Here is a 16,076-nt window from a genome sequence, read left to right on the forward strand (position 1 = left end):
AGAAGTACTAAAATAATGCTAATAGAAGTAATCTATCTAAACCGGCTGCTTTCTCTCTCTCATCAGTACAACAAACACCTGTTTGTGAGCATTGGACAGACCAACTACTCGTACAGCGATGCCCTACTGGAGGCTGTGGACATCCGTCAGATCTACGACAAGTTCCCAGAGAAGAAGGGAGGACTGAAGGAGCTCTTTGGAAAGGGCCCTCACAACTCCTTCTTCCTGGTCAAGTTCTGGGTGAGTCTCATGGCACAAGGTCATTAACTGTGAATGGTTGTAAAAGGTGCATTGTCTAGTTTGCTGCTCTATAACTTGTGTGTCTTGAATAAAATCCACACTTGTGTGTCTTGAATTGTCCACACAATTTGGCTTCACAATACACACATGATTGACATCTAAACAAACAACATTAATGATACATAAACTCAGAAAAAAAGAAACATCCTCTCACTGTCAACTGCGTTTATTTTCAGCAAACCTAACATGTGTAAATATTTATATGAACATAACAAGATTCAACAACTGAGACATGAACTGAACAAGTTCCACAGACATGTGACTAACAGAAATTGAATAATGTGTCCCTGAACAAAGGGGGGCGGAGTCAAAATCAAAAGTAACAGTCAGTATCTGTTGTGGCCACCAGCTGCAGGTAGCCTAGTGGTTGATAGTCTGGTTAGAGTGTTGGGCCAATAACCCGAAAGGTTGCTAGATCGAATCCCCGAGCTGACAAGGTAAAAATCTGTCGTTCGGCCCCTGAACAAGGCAGTTAACCCACTGTTCCTATTCCGTCATTGTAAATAAGAATTTGTTCTTAACTGCCGTGCCAAGTTAAAAAAGGTTTGATTTAAAAAAGAAAAAGTACTGCAGTGCATCTCCTCCTCATGGACTGCACTAGATGTGTCAGTTCTTGCTGTGAGATGTTACCCCACTCTTCCACCAAGGCACCTACAAGTTCCCGGACATTTCTGCGGGGAATGGCCCTAGCCACGTCTCCGATCCAACAGGTCCCAGACGTGCTCAATGGGATTGAGATCCGGGCTCTTCCCTGGCCATGGCAGAACACTGACATTCCTGTCTTGCAGGAAATCACGCACAGAACAAGCAGTATGGCTGGTGGCATTGTCATGCTGGAGGGTCATGTCAGGATGAGCCTGCAGGAAGGGACCACATGAGGGAGGAGGATGTCTTCCCTGTAAAGCACAGTGTTGAGATTGCCTGCAATGACAACAAGCTCAGTACGATGATGCTGTGACACACTGCACCAAACCATGACGGAACCTCCACCTCGAAATCGATCCCGCTCCAGAGTACAGGCCTCGGTGTAATGCTCATTCCTTCAATGATAAACGTGAATCCGGCCATCACCGCCGGTGAGACTCGTCAGTGAAGAACACTTTTTGCCAGTCCTGTCTGGTCCAGCGACGGTATGTTTGTGCCCATAGGCGACGTTGTTGCCGGTGATGTCTGGTGAGGACCTGCCTTACAACAGGCCTACAAGCCCTCCGTCCAGCCTCTCTCAGCCTATTGCCGACAGTCTGAGCACTGATGGAGAGATTGTGCATTCCTGGTGTAACTCTGTAGTTGTTGCTGCCATCCTGTACCTGTCCCGCGGGTGTGATGTTCGGATGTACTGATCCTGTGCAGGTGTTGTTACATGTGATCTGCCACTGCGAGGACGATCAGCTGTCTGTCCTGTCTCCCTGTAGCGCTGTCTTAGGCGTCTCACAGTATGGACATTGCAATGTATTGCCCTGGCCACATCTGCAGTCCTCATGCCTCCTTGCAGCATGCCTAAGGCACGTTCAAGCAGATGAGCAGGGACCCTGGGCATCTTCTGGTGTTTTTCAGAGTCAGTAGAAATGCCTCTTTAGTGTCCTAAGTTTCCATAACTGTGACCTTAATTGCGGACCGTGTCTTAACGACCTTCCCACAAGTGCATGTTCATTAATTGTTTATGGATCATTGAACAAGCATGGGAAACAGTGTTTAAACCCTTTACAATGAAGATATGGGAAGTTATTTGGATTTTTACGAAATAAGACAGGGTCCTGAAAAAGGGATGTTTTTTGTTGCTGAGTTTACAAGTACAGTGCCTTCAGAAAAGATTCACACTGCTTGACTTTTTCCAAATGTTGTTGTTTTACAATTTAAAATTGATAAAATTATTTTATTGTTTTTTGTCATTGGCCTACACAAAATACCCCATAATAGTGGAATTGTGGAATTATGTTTCTTGAAATTTGTAGAAATATATTAAAAATAAGACATTTCAGCTTTTGAGTAAATTGGTATTCAACCCCTTTGTTATGGTAAGCCTAAATAAGTTCAGGAGTATGCATTTTCATGGACTGTGTGCAATAATAGTGTTTAACATGATTTTTTAATGTCTACCTCATCGCTGTACCGCACACTTACAAGTATCTGTAGGGTCCCTCAACCACAAAGACCAGGTAGGATTTCCAATGCCTCGCAAAGGTCACATATTGATATATGGGTATAAAAAAGCAGACACTGAATATCCCAGTGAAGTTATTAATTACACTATGGATGGTGTATCAATACACTCAGTCACTACAAAGATAGATGTCCTTCCTAACTCAGGTGCCGGAGACAAAGGAAACCGTGCAGGGATTTCACCACGAGGCCAATGGTGACTTTAAAACAGTTACAGAGTTTAATGGCTGTGATAGTAGAAAACTGAGAATGGATCAACATCATTGTAGTTAAGCCACAATACTAACCTAAATGACAGAGTGAAAAGATGGAAGCTTATTCCAAAACATGCATCCTGTTTGCAACAAGGCACTAAAGTAATCCTGCAAAACACTAAAGTAATACTGCAAAATAAGTTACTTTTGTCCTGAATAGAAGTTATGTTTGGGCCAAATCCAATACAACACATTAGTAAGTACCACTCTCCATATTTTCAAGCACAGTGTTGGCTACATCATGCTATGGGTATGCTTGTAATTGTTAAGGACTGGGTTGTAATTCAGGATAAAAAACAGAATGGAGCTAAGCACAGGCAAAATTTGAGAGGAAAACCTGTTTGTCTGCTTTCCACCAGACATTGGGAGATTAATTCACCTTTCAGCAGGACAATAATCTCAAACACAAGTCCAAATCTACACTGGAATGAATTACGAAGAAGACAGTTAATGTTCCTGAGTGGCCAAGTTAGTTTTTTCTTAAATCTGCTTGAAAATACCTGAAAATGATTGTCTAGCAATGATCAACAACCAATTTGACAGAGCTTTATAAATAATAATGAGCAAATGTTGCAAACTCCAGGTGTGGAAGCTCTTAGAGATTTACCCAGAAAGACTCACAGTTGTAATCCCTGCCAAAGGTGCTTCTACAAAGTATTGACTCAGGGGTGTGAATACTTATGTAAATTAGATATTTCTAGATTTAATTTTAAATACATTTGCAGACATTTCTAAAAACATGTTTTCACTTTGTCATTATGGGGTATTCTGTTTGAATGGGTGACATTTTATATTTAATTCATTTTGTATTCAAGCTGTAGCACAATAAAATGTGAAATAAGTCAAGGGGTATGAATCATTTCTGAAGGTATGTATGCATCATGAGTGAAACCAAGCATATGGGTAGGTGTTTGAATGTGTGTGCGTATGTATGCGTGTCATATCAAATCAAATTTTATTTGTCACATGCTTCGTAAACAACAGGTGTAGACTAACAGTGAAATGCTTACTTACGGGCCCTTCCCAACAATACATCCCTAGGGGCTTATGTGGTAGCATTGTGGCTTTGTTTGAACACCTGTCTACCTCCTGACAGGTGTGAGAGATTGGGGCAAACTAAGGAGATTGCAGCAGCTCCCCACCAATGGAGTTTCTCTCTCTCTAAGCGCAAATACCAACTGGTGCCATTCTCCACAGCTTTATTCACTATTACATCCTATAGAGTCTATTGGCCAAAATATTTGGTTTCAGAAGCAACATTAACATGTTAGAACTACAAAGAATTTAATCCTTACCTCTGTTTCCTTCTGTTTGTTACATGCATGCTGGTTCTCTATTTAAGATACACAATAAAATCCCTTTATTTTGTTCAACTCGAACATATTTTCAAAATCTACAGTCAACTGATATGTTTTCAAACGGGACCATATTAATTGACGTGCACATTAATACAATTCAAATGTAAAACACAAACAAGAGGATGAGTCTCTCTTCAGACATTAGTGAAGAGCCACTGCATCTGAATATCAAACATGGACACCCACCCTCTAAACAATAGCCCTCCTCTCATCATTACAGGCCTTGATAACACGCTGACTTAATGAAGGAGATATGTATTTCTTTGTACAAATTATGGTTCTCTCTTTTCTTGACAGGCCTTCCTCTTCAGAGGACTCTTATTACATAGACTCTTATCAGGCTATTTCTAAAGATACAGTACATCCTGTGCCATTCGATATTCCTAAAGCCTCTTTTGGTCTCAAAAGATTATTGGACAGCAGTGCTTTACTGGTAGATGGCTACTCCACTCATTCTCAGGATACACACATGCCAAATAATATGGTTGCAAGTATTGCCATGAGTCACTAGAGGGCCTCGCTGCCTTATTTATTTATGTTTTTATTTCACCTTTATTTAACCAGGTAGGCTAGTTGAGAACACCTTTATTTAACCAGGTGGGCTAGTTGAGAACACCTTTATTTAACCAGGTGGGCTAGTTGAGAACACCTTTATTTAACCAGGTGGGCTAGTTGAGAACACCTTTATTTAACCAGGTAGGCTAGTTGAGAACACCTTTATTTAACCAGGTAGGCTAGTTGAGAACACCTTTATTTAACCAGGTAGGCTAGTTGAGAACACCTTTATTTAACCAGGTAGGCTAGTTGAGAACAAGTTCTCATTTGCAACTGCGACCTGGCCAAGATAAAGCATAGCAGTGTGAACAGACAACAACACAGAGTTACACATGGAGTAAACAATTAACAAGTCAATAACACAGTAGAAAAAAAGAGAGTCTATATACATTGTGTGCAAAAGGCATGAGGAGGTAGGCGAATAATTACAATTTTGCAGATTAACACTGGAGTGATAAATGATCAGATGGTCATGTACAGGTAGAGATATTGGTGTGCAAAAGAGCAGAAAAGTAAATAAATATAAACAGTATGGGGAAGAGGTAGGTAAAATTGGGTGGCTATTTACCGATAGACTATGTACAGCTGCAGCGATCGGTTAGCTGCTCAGATAGCAGATGTTTGAAGTTGGTGAGGGAGATAAAAGTCTCCAACTTCAGCGATTTTTGCAATTCGTTCCAGTCACAGGCAGCAGAGAACTGGAACGAAAGGCGGCCAAATGAGGTGTTGGCTTTAGGGATGATCAGTGAGATACACCTGCTGGAGCGCGTGCTACGGGTGGGTGTTGCCATCGTGACCAGTGAACTGAGATAAGGCGGAGCTTTACCTAGCATGGACTTGTAGATGACCTGGAGCCAGTGGGTCTGGCGACGAATATGTAGCGAGGGCCAGCCGACTAGAGCATACAGGTCGCAGTGGTGGGTGGTATAAGGTGCTTTAGTAACAAAACGGATGGCACTGTGATAAACTGCATCCAGTTTGCTGAGTAGAGTGTTGGAAGCTATTTTGTAGATGACATCGCCGAAGTGGAGGATCGGTAGGATAGTCAGTTTTACTAGGGTAAGTTTGGCGGCGTGAGTGAAGGAGGCTTTGTTGCGGAATAGAAAGCCAACTCTAGATTTGATTTTAGATTGGAGATGTTTGATATGAGTCTGGAAGGAGAGTTCACAGTCTAGCCAGACACCTAGGTACTTATAGATGTCCACATATTCTAGGTCGGAACCATCCAGGGTGGTGATGCTAGTCGGGCGTGCGGGTGCAGGCAGCGAACGGTTGAAAAGCATGCATTTGGTTTTACTAGCGTTTAAGAGCAGTTGGAGGCCATGGAAGGAGTGTTGTATGGCATTGAAGCTCGTTTGGAGGTTAGATAACACAGTGTCCAAGGACGGGCCAGAAGTATACAGAATGGTGTCGTCTGCGTAGAGGTGGATCAGGGAATCGCCCGCAGCAAGAGCAACATCATGGATACATTGATCATGGATCATCAACTAAATTCAGCCACAGGCCGATTTCTTTTTGCCTGAGTGGATGGTCAGGGGGCCGTCCACTCAAGTGGACTGCAAATTGACCGCAAGAAGCCAAACCGGATATAATATTTGACTAAAACATGATGACTGTACCTAATAAACAGGTCATTTAGTATATGTGATTGTATACCTGTAAGCAAGGTTTGAAACAATTTAGTACTGGGTCGGACCCCCCTTTGCCTCCAGAACACACAGAATTTTTTGGGACATGGAAATGTTTCTCAATTGATATCAAGCAGTGGAGGCTCCTTAGAGGAGGACAGGGAGGACCATCCTCAGTGAATAAAAAAATAAATAGTGAAACATTAAAAACATTCTCCTTTTTAGGTAAAACTATCCTAAATATATTCATATGTCACCAGATAATTGATTAAAACACTGTTTTGCAACTCGCTGTTGGCTGGGCTCCCTGCCTGTGCCATTAAACCCCTTCAACTCATCCAGAACGCCGCAGCCCGTCTGGTGTTCAACCTTCCCAAGTTCTCTCACGTCACCCCGCTCCTCCGTTCTCTCCACTGGCTTCCAGTTGAAGCTCGCATCCGCTACAAGACCATGGTGCTTGCCTACGGAGCTGTGAGGGGAACGGCACCTCAGTACCTCCAGGCTCTGATCAGGCCCTACACCCAAACAAGGGCACTGCGTTCATCCACCTCTGGCCTGCTCGCCTCCCTACCACTGAGGAAGTACAGCTCCCGCTCAGCCCAGTCAAAACTGTTCGCTGCCCTGGCCCCCCAATGGTGGAACAAACTCCCTCACGACGCCAGGACAGCGGAGTCAATCACCACCTTCCGGAGACACCTGAAACCCCACCTCTTCAAGGAATACCTAGGATAGGTTAAGTAATCCCTCTCACCCCACCCCCCCTAAGTTTTAGATGCACTATTGTTAAGTGACTGTCCCACTGGATGTCATAAGGTGAATGCACCAATTTGTAAGTCGCTCTGGATAAGAGCGTCTGCTAAATGACTTAAATGTAAAATGTAAAAGATCTACAGTAGCCTCAACAGCACTCTGGTAGCACCATGGTGTAGCCAGAGGGCAGCTAGTTCCATCCTCCTTTGGGTTCATGGACTTCAATACAAAACCTAGGAGGCGTATGGTTCTCAGCCACTTCCATAGACTTACACAGTAATTATTACAACTTCCATAGGAAGTCCTCCAACCTATCAGAGCTCTTGTAGCATGAACTGACATGTTGTCCACCCAATCAAAGGATCAGAGAATGAAAGCATTAACTACAGCTAGGTTATGGTCACAGACATCTGATGTGTTGTGCACTGAAGTCTATAAGTGAAGGGAAAAGGTGAGAGGAAGAGAGCATGTACATGCGAGAAGGAATTATTTAACAAGCAAACGGATCATGCTGTTTGTATGTGGCTGCTCTGAAAGTGAACTGTGTTTGCCTGTGATCGAGGGCGTATTCATTCTCGTTTCGTTTGTTTCCGTTTAAGGAACGTTTTTCAACACAATCGGTGGGATAAACATACCTGAATTTGTCCAATAGAAACTCTCGTTTGCAACTGTTGGACTACTGATTACACCCTAGATTAGCTAGATGCAGGCAAGAGTGTGCAAGCTGGTATTGAATGTGTCACTGTCTGTCACCTTGATTAGTCTAATATTTCTCTCACGTTGTAAACTTTCATTCATAAACTAGGTTGTGGCAACATTAAGATGGGTATAGGGAAAATGTGAGTATCATGTATTATCTAAAACCTATTGATGTTACATTAAGCTGAGTGAATGGAATATGAATGACCGTCATCCAATATGCTTTAATAGAAATAAGGCAATGCTCATAATAAATTATTGTCCTCCCTCATCTTAAACGTTACCGACCGCCACTGGTATCAAAGGACCTGAAGTGTGCCAGGAAAACATTCCCGTTGTTTTTAGCTGATAGGAGTGGAACCCGGTGTGGTCGCTTCAATAGCCCATCTGTGACAATGACCAACGAGTTGTGTGCACCGTGATGCCGTACTGCACACCACTGTTGTACTGCACTGTTATTTGCCTATTTATGGGCCGCCTGTTAGCTTGCACAATTCTTGCCATTCTCCTTCGACCTCATCGATTTTTTGACCTCAGGACTGCCGCTGACTGGATGTTTTTATTTGTCGCACAATTCTCGGTAAACCCTAGGCACTGTTATGCATGAAAAGCCCAGGAGGCCGGACGTTTCTGAGATACTAGAACCGGCGTGCCTGGCATCGATGCTCATACCATGCACTATCTATGTGTGGGAATATTTTGGAACAGATTTGTTTTTACAGTCTTATGATTTTAAATGTATTTTTTTTGCACAGAAAATTTTGGGGGGGGGGCAAATAAAATCACCAGCGGGCCGGGCCGCCAGTTGGATAACCCAGCTGTACAGCCAAGTTATATTAGTCCTTAAACATGTGTATGTATTTTGTTGTAAACATTTAACTCATTGCTTTGCTGGTGTTAGTCAACATTTGTTTGACTATGTAGTTTATCCTCTATATGACTTGCCTAGTTAAATAAAATAAAGGTAAAATATTTTTTCAAATACATGTTGTGTTGTCCTGATGCAGGCTGACCTGAACTGTAACATCCAGGATGACTCTGGGGCCTTCTACGGTGTGAGCAGCCAGTATGAGAGCTCTGAGAACATGACCATCACATGCTCTACCAAGGTGTGCTCCTTCGGCAAGCAGGTGGTCGAGAAGGTTGAGGTGAGTCCTAGGGCTCTATTCAGTCTGTAAAGCTGAAGCGTTACAGTTTACGTGATAGAAATGTAAAGGTAACTTCTGATTGAGATGACATATGCAGTGTTTATCCTGAATAAAGTCTCCACTAAAGTGGGAACATTGCCTTTACATATCAATAACGCTGAAGATCCACGTTATAGCTTGATTGAAATTTAAAGGGTATGTTCCACGTTATGGCTTGATTGAAATTTAAAGGGTATGTTCCACGTTATAGCTTGATTGAAATTTAAAGGGTATGTTCCACGTTATAGCTTGATTGAAATTTAAAGGGTATGTTCCACGTTATCGCTTGATTGAAATTTAAAGGGTATGTTCCACGTTATAGCTTGATTGAAATTTAAAGGGTATGTTCCACGTTATAGCTTGATTGAAATTTAAAGGGTATGTTCCACGTTATAGCTTGATTGAAATTTAAAGGGTATGTTCCACGTTGTAGCTTTTTTGAAATTTAAAGGGTATGTTCCACGTTATAGCTTTTTTGAAATTTAAAGGGTATGTTCCACGTTATAGCTTTTTTGAAATTTAAAGGGTATGTTCCACGTTATAGCTTGATTGAAATGTAAAGGGTATGTTCCACGTTATCGCTTTTTTGAAATTTAAAGGGTATGTTCCACGTTATAGCTTTTTTGAAATTTAAAGGGTATGTTCCACGTTATAGCTTGATTGAAATTTAAAGGGTATGTTCCACGTTATAGCTTGATTGAAATTTAAAGGGTATGTTCCACGTTATAGCTTGATTGAAATTTAAAGGGTATGTTCCACGTTATAGCTTGATTGAAATTTAAAGGGTATGTTCCACGTTATAGCTTGATTGAAATTTAAAGGGTATGTTCCACGTTATAGCTTGATTGAAATTTAAAGGGTATGTTCCATGTTATAGCTTGATTGAAATTTAAAGGGTATGTTCCACGTTGTAGCTTTTTTTAAATTTAAAGTGTATGTTCCACGTTATAGCTTTTTTGAAATTTAAAGGGTATGTTCCACGTTATAGCTTTTTTGAAATTTAAAGGTTATGTTCCACGTTATAGCTTGATTGAAATTTAAAGGGTATGTTCCACGTTATAGATTGATTGAAATTTAAAGGGTATGTTCCACGTTATAGCTTGATTGAAATTTAAAGGGTATGTTCCACGTTATAGCTTGATTGAAATTTAAAGGGTATGTTCCACGTTATAGCTTGATTGAAATTTAAAGGGTATGTTCCACGTTGTAGCTTTTTTGAAATTTAAAGGGTATGTTCCACGTTATAGCTTTTTTGAAATTTAAAGGGTATGTTCCACGTTATAGCTTGATTGAAATTTAAAGGGTATGTTCCACGTTGTAGCTTTTTTTAAATTTAAAGTGTATGTTCCACGTTATAGCTTTTTTGAAATTTAAAGGGTATGTTCCACGTTATAGCTTTTTTGAAATTTAAAGGTTATGTTCCACGTTATAGCTTGATTGAAATTTAAAGGGTATGTTCCACGTTATAGATTGATTGAAATTTAAAGGGTATGTTCCACGTTATAGCTTGATTGAAATTTAAAGGGTATGTTCCACGTTATAACTTGATTGAAATTTAAAGGGTATGTTCCACGTTATAGCTTGATTGAAATTTAAAGGGTATGTTCCACGTTGTAGCTTTTTTGAAATTTAAAGGGTATGTTCCACGTTATAGCTTTTTTGAAATTTAAAGGGTATGTTCTACGTTATAGCTTTTTTGAAATTTAAAGGGTATGTTCCACGTTATAGCTTGATTGAAATTTAAAGGGTATGTTCCACGTTATAGCTTGATTGAAATTTAAAGGGTATGTTCCACGTTATAGCTTTTTTGAAATTTAAAGGGTATGTTCCACGTTATAGCTTGATTGAAATTTAAAGGGTATGTTCCACGTTATAGCTTGATTGAAATTTAAAGGGTATGTTCCACGTTGTAGCTTTTTTGAAATTTAAAGGGTATGTTCCACGTTATAGCTTTTTTGAAATTTAAAGGGTATGTTCTACGTTATAGCTTTTTTGAAATTTAAAGGGTATGTTCCACGTTATAGCTTGATTGAAATTTAAAGGGTATGTTCCACGTTATAGCTTGATTGAAATTTAAAGGGTATGTTCCACGTTTGCGGGTAAACGCTGCATATTTCGGCTCAATTGGAAATTACCTTTCAATTTGAACGCGTATCTTCTGTGATACGAAGTGAATCCAGCTCTTAGTCCTACACGCACACACACCACTGTGTGCTTGGTGGAGAAGCAACTATTAAAAACTACACGACTCATAATCCTTACCTACTTTTATGTTTGTGTTTCTCACAATTGCTGTGTTGTACCTCCTATTTGATTGTGGTGGACATTGTTCCCTCCACTTATTATTCTTGTGAAGAGCTGTACTCTGTGATCTCTCTCTCTCTCCCCCCCTCAGACGGAATATGCCTGCTTCGAGAATGGACGCTTTGTCTACAGGATAAGCCGCTCCCCAATGTGTGAATACATGATCAACTTCATCCACAAACTCAAACACCTGCCTGAGAAGTACATGATGAACAGTGTCCTAGAGAACTTCACTATCCTATTGGTAAGGATAGCCTGTTCAGTCGGTATGCTTGTATACTAGTGTTTGTGTCTGTGTGTCTCACACTGCATTTCTCTTGTGCTTCAGGTGGTGACTAACAGAGAAACACAGGAGACGATGCTGTGCATGGCATGTGTGTTTGAGGTGTCGAACAGCGACCATGGAGCTCAACATCACATCTACCGGCTAGTCAAGGAATAAGAGACTGATTCAGTAGAAACGTGCTGGGACAAACAATCACCGATCTACCTGAAGGACAGCTTCTGAAGAATGGAGGGAAGACATTGAAGGATGAATTCTTAGTAATTGACAGAGATAAATCGCTGTTGTGATTGGTTGGTTGTGAGAGTGACACGAGGCAACCGCCCAGTGAAACACACCTTCAGAAAGACAACCTTATGGAAAGTGGCTGTGCCTCTACACAAATCCCACCCACAATGTCCTTGGGTTACATTGGGGTGAAGTTTCTAATGGATAATATCATTCTATTTGTATTTCGTATGTATGTTTGTATGAGTGCAGCTGTCAATTTGTGGTACAGTTGTGTGGTGTCATTTTTCCAGACTTGGTCATAACTATGGTGTACATATGAAGGGGCATTGTGTAACATAATAGGAAGATGTACTGTGGATTACATTTGGAAGCTCTGTTTTCTGTATTTTATACTGTAGTCATCACAATTATGAACCAATTCAGATCTAAGCCTTTCTTAATTGGATAAATATAAAACATTATACAGTTACTACATACAGTGCCTTCGGAAAGTATTCAGACCTGTTGACTTTTTCCTCATTTTGTTACTTTAATCAATTTTAGAATAAGGCTGTAAAGTGTTTATTCTCATCAATCTACACACAATACACCATAATAACAAAGCAAAAACAGGTTTTTAGAAATTGTTGCTAATTTCTAAAAATATTTTCAGGTCTCCAGAGATTTTCGATCAGGTTCAAGTCCGTGCTCTGGCTGGGCCACTCAAGGACATTCAGAGACTTGTCCCGAAGCCACTCCTGTGTTGTCTTGGCTGTGTTCTTAGGGTCATTGTCCTGTTGGAAGCTGAACCTTCACCCCAGTCTGAGGTCCTGAACACTCTGGAGCTGGTTTTCATCAAGGATCTCTCTATACTTTGCTCTGTTCATCTTTCCCTCGAACCTGACTAGTCGCCCAGTTCCTGCCGCTGAAAAACATTCCCACAGCATGACGCTGCCACCACCATGCTTCACCGCCAGGTTTCCTCCAGACGAGATGCTTGGCATTTAGGCCAAAGAGTTCAATCTTGGTTTCATCAGTCCAGATAATCTTGTTTCTAATGGTCTGAGAGTCTTTAGGTGCCTTTTGGTACTGTCATGTGCCTTTTACTGAGGAGTGGCTTCCATCTGGCCACTCTACCATAAAGGCCTGATTGGTGGAATGATACAGAGATGTTTGCCCTTCTGGAAGGTTCTCCCATCTCTACAGAGTATTTCTGTTAGAGTGACCATCGGAGTCTTGGTCACCTCCCTGACCAAGGTCCTTCTCCCCCGATTGCTCAGTTTGGCTGGGCGGCCAGCTCTAGGAAGAGTCTTGGTGGTTCCAAACGTCTTCCATTTAAAAATGATGGAGGCCACTGTGTTCGTGGACATCTTCAATGCTGCAGACATTTTTTTTAGTACCCTTCCCCAGATCTGTGCATTGACACAATCCTGTCTCAGAGCTCTACGGACAATACCTTCAACCTCTTGGCTTGGTTTTTGCTCTGACATGCACTGTCAACTGTGTGATCGTATATAGACAGGTGTGTACCTTTCCAAATCATGTCCAATCAATTGAATTTACCACAGGTGGACTGAAAAATCATCAAGGATAATCAATGGAAACAGGATGCATCTGAGCTCAATTTCGAGGCTCATAGCAAAGGGTCTGAATACTTTTGTAAATAAGGTATTTCTGTTTTTAATCCATTTGCAAAAATGTCAAACCTGTTTTTGCCTATTCATTATCAGGTATTGTGTGTAGATGTTGAGGATCTTTTTTTCATTTAATCCATTTTAGAATAATGCTCAAATGTAACAAAATCTGGAAAAAGTCAAGGGGTCTGAATACTTTCCGAATGAACATCACTAGCACATAAATATTTTCCAAAGAAAAAAGGTTTTACATTTTGGATAACATAGAAAATGCTAAATTAATGTATGATGAAGACAGGTTACAGTTACAATTCCAGGGACATTGAGAGTATAAATAAGATTCATGTACCACTTTGCATCATATCCCCTGTGCCCAACTAAAGAGAAAAAGCACTGATGACACTAAAGCAAGACAATGCATGGCAGAGACCAGAGATTCCTCCTAAATTATATTTTCTCTAAGCTGCTACGGTTTTACCACATATGACAATGAAGCAAAGAATTCACATATTGAAAATGAAAGCACTGTACTACCATAGTTCCCCATCCCAAAGCACTTAGTTCCTCTGTATGGTTATGCGGTGTAGAGTCAAACTTTACTTCTCAGTGACTGAGGAACACAGTAGTTAAAACACTCCCACACATTAATCTTTGGGTGTTCTTGGTTCTCGATGCTATACAGCCTTATTTTGCCCGTCAATCTGTGGCCTACACTAAAGCTGGACTCGTTATTAATGGAACTGCCACGTCTGTTTGCAATATAACAACAACAAAGAAGGTACTGCAAACAACTATACCCCCCCCCCACCACCACCACCACCACATCATTGCACATGCGAGAGAACAGCAGAATATGTACTGTAAAGAAATGTTTCGCAGGATGTGTGACGTTCCTCACCTCCACTTTGTCAGCCAAACAAAAACAATAACGTCCGTGGGGTGGACAGTGGCGCTGTTTCCCCTACTGCGGATTGCATCTTTAACCTTGGCGGTAGGGAATGGCATCCTTACAGATACTATAACCACCACGAAATGTGAGCTCTTTCCTAAGCTGGAGGACAGCCCTGTTATTCTCATACATCCCAGTGTTGAATGTATAGTGCCTTAGTAACTTTTCCCCAATGGCATCTGGTTTGCTTGGATGGAAATGCATAACATTAGTAATGTTTCATGTTGGTCATTATAGATACACAACTGTCAGTTTTACATGTACACATTTCACCTTGTTTTACAAAATAATGATGCTAAGTTATACATTGATTATTACAATAAACAAGTTTCATGTGTAATAGCAGTAATAACTTTGCCTTGTCTATCAAAAACCAAAAATCTGGAGACATGTCAGGTGTGCATTTGTCGCCTGCACTATTATAAAGTGCCTTTGGTCATGACTTTAGATCTTACAAAAGGTTTAAAAGAAGCAAAACCAAAATGTTAAAGAAATGGCGGACGAGATCACCAGAATGCCTTTATCAATATCTTTCTCTGTAGAACTGTATTCATTACCACAACAATTAGACTATTTGAGAAAAGATAAGTACCCTTAGATGCATGTTCAGTCTTTTCAATAGTTATGGGTCAAAAGATCCCTCTGCGAAGGTTCATTTGATATGACTGTCACAGTAAATCAACTGTTATCATACCATATGCACACTAACATCACAGTCCATAAAACATAATGCAGTATACTTGGATGTTAGTCTTGCTGAAGACAATGGATCAGGCAGGGTTCATGTCATGCTTAGAAGACCTTTGACCTGTGTTCTAATTTATTAATAATTGGGACTAGATTATGGTGTGAGAAACACAGACCACCACTACAGCAGTTTCTGTTTCAATGTGTTCTATGTAGGCTATACTTACAATGCTTTCGTGATGACTCCAGTTTAACCAGAGTCAAGCCTGTTTGTTTCACTGTTGGGCTCCCAGTATGTCAGTCCTGTCAACCAAAAGATACGTTTTTGGAAAATATAGTTATTTTAAAATGGAGTCTTTTTTTACACAAACGTCAGCAGTTAAGATCTGGGTTGTGTGTTATTTGTCTGTAGGTACTGGTACCTTTTTGTCTATTTTTTTTTCAAAACAGGCTTGAATTTTTCTCAAGTTTGGATGGCAACCTCAGAACATTGTGTGCAGAGAAAAGGTTAAAGGTTAAAGGTTATTTGTATAAAGAGACAAGAATATGGAAAAAGACTATGTGTTTTTACTGTACTGGGTCTGGTCTTTGCTTTGTACGTTTTTCTTCATTGCTAAAATGTTAGATATTTTATAGCTTTCTAGAAATGTTGTATGCATATTATATCAAATTAAAATAAATATTCAATTATGTTTCTGAATGATAATGAATGATAATTTCTCACAAACGTCAATTAATGTCTCTGAAATGATTTTAGTATTACTTATTTTGCTGGAACATACAATGCTCCTAATGCACAACAGGGGGAGCTCTATGCAAAAGAATCGGGCTTGGCAACCTGTGATAATGTTGACCTATTCACACACATGAGAATAAATAGTAACTCCAGTTGTTTTTCTTGATCTTCGAAATGGCAATCCTCTTTCAATACAGCTAGCTCCTGGCTATGTTGATGTTGGAGAATACCCTGCCTGACATGATTATAACCTCCAGCCTGGCGTTTTATGTAGTGTTTCATCAACAAACTTGGCCTGTCATCAGCTGTCAGGATCACAGGAGGATAAACCGACCGGGACCAATGACGAGCTGTGATTCTGGCCAGGGCTGTAGGGAATTAA

The 16,076-nt window shown here is 40.6% G+C and overlaps 1 protein-coding gene across 2 annotated transcripts in view; it reads left to right on the forward strand.

Moving 5' to 3' along the window:
- tead1a (TEA domain family member 1a) overlaps positions 1 to 12,305 on the forward strand; it is a 112,839-nt gene extending 100,534 nt beyond the window's left edge. For both annotated transcript variants that reach the window (XM_046347213.1, XM_046347223.1), the window contains 4 exons: positions 67 to 240; positions 8,712 to 8,852; positions 11,287 to 11,439; positions 11,524 to 12,305. In XM_046347213.1, coding sequence (XP_046203169.1) covers positions 67 to 240; positions 8,712 to 8,852; positions 11,287 to 11,439; positions 11,524 to 11,637 — 582 coding nt within the window. In that variant the 3' untranslated portion in view covers positions 11,638 to 12,305. The remainder of the gene's footprint in view (positions 1 to 66; positions 241 to 8,711; positions 8,853 to 11,286; positions 11,440 to 11,523) is intronic.
- Positions 12,306 to 16,076: the final 3,771 nt, after the last annotated feature.

This window comes from Oncorhynchus gorbuscha, linkage group LG01 (assembly GCF_021184085.1).
Source record: "Oncorhynchus gorbuscha isolate QuinsamMale2020 ecotype Even-year linkage group LG01, OgorEven_v1.0, whole genome shotgun sequence".
NCBI lineage: Eukaryota > Metazoa > Chordata > Actinopteri > Salmoniformes > Salmonidae > Oncorhynchus > Oncorhynchus gorbuscha.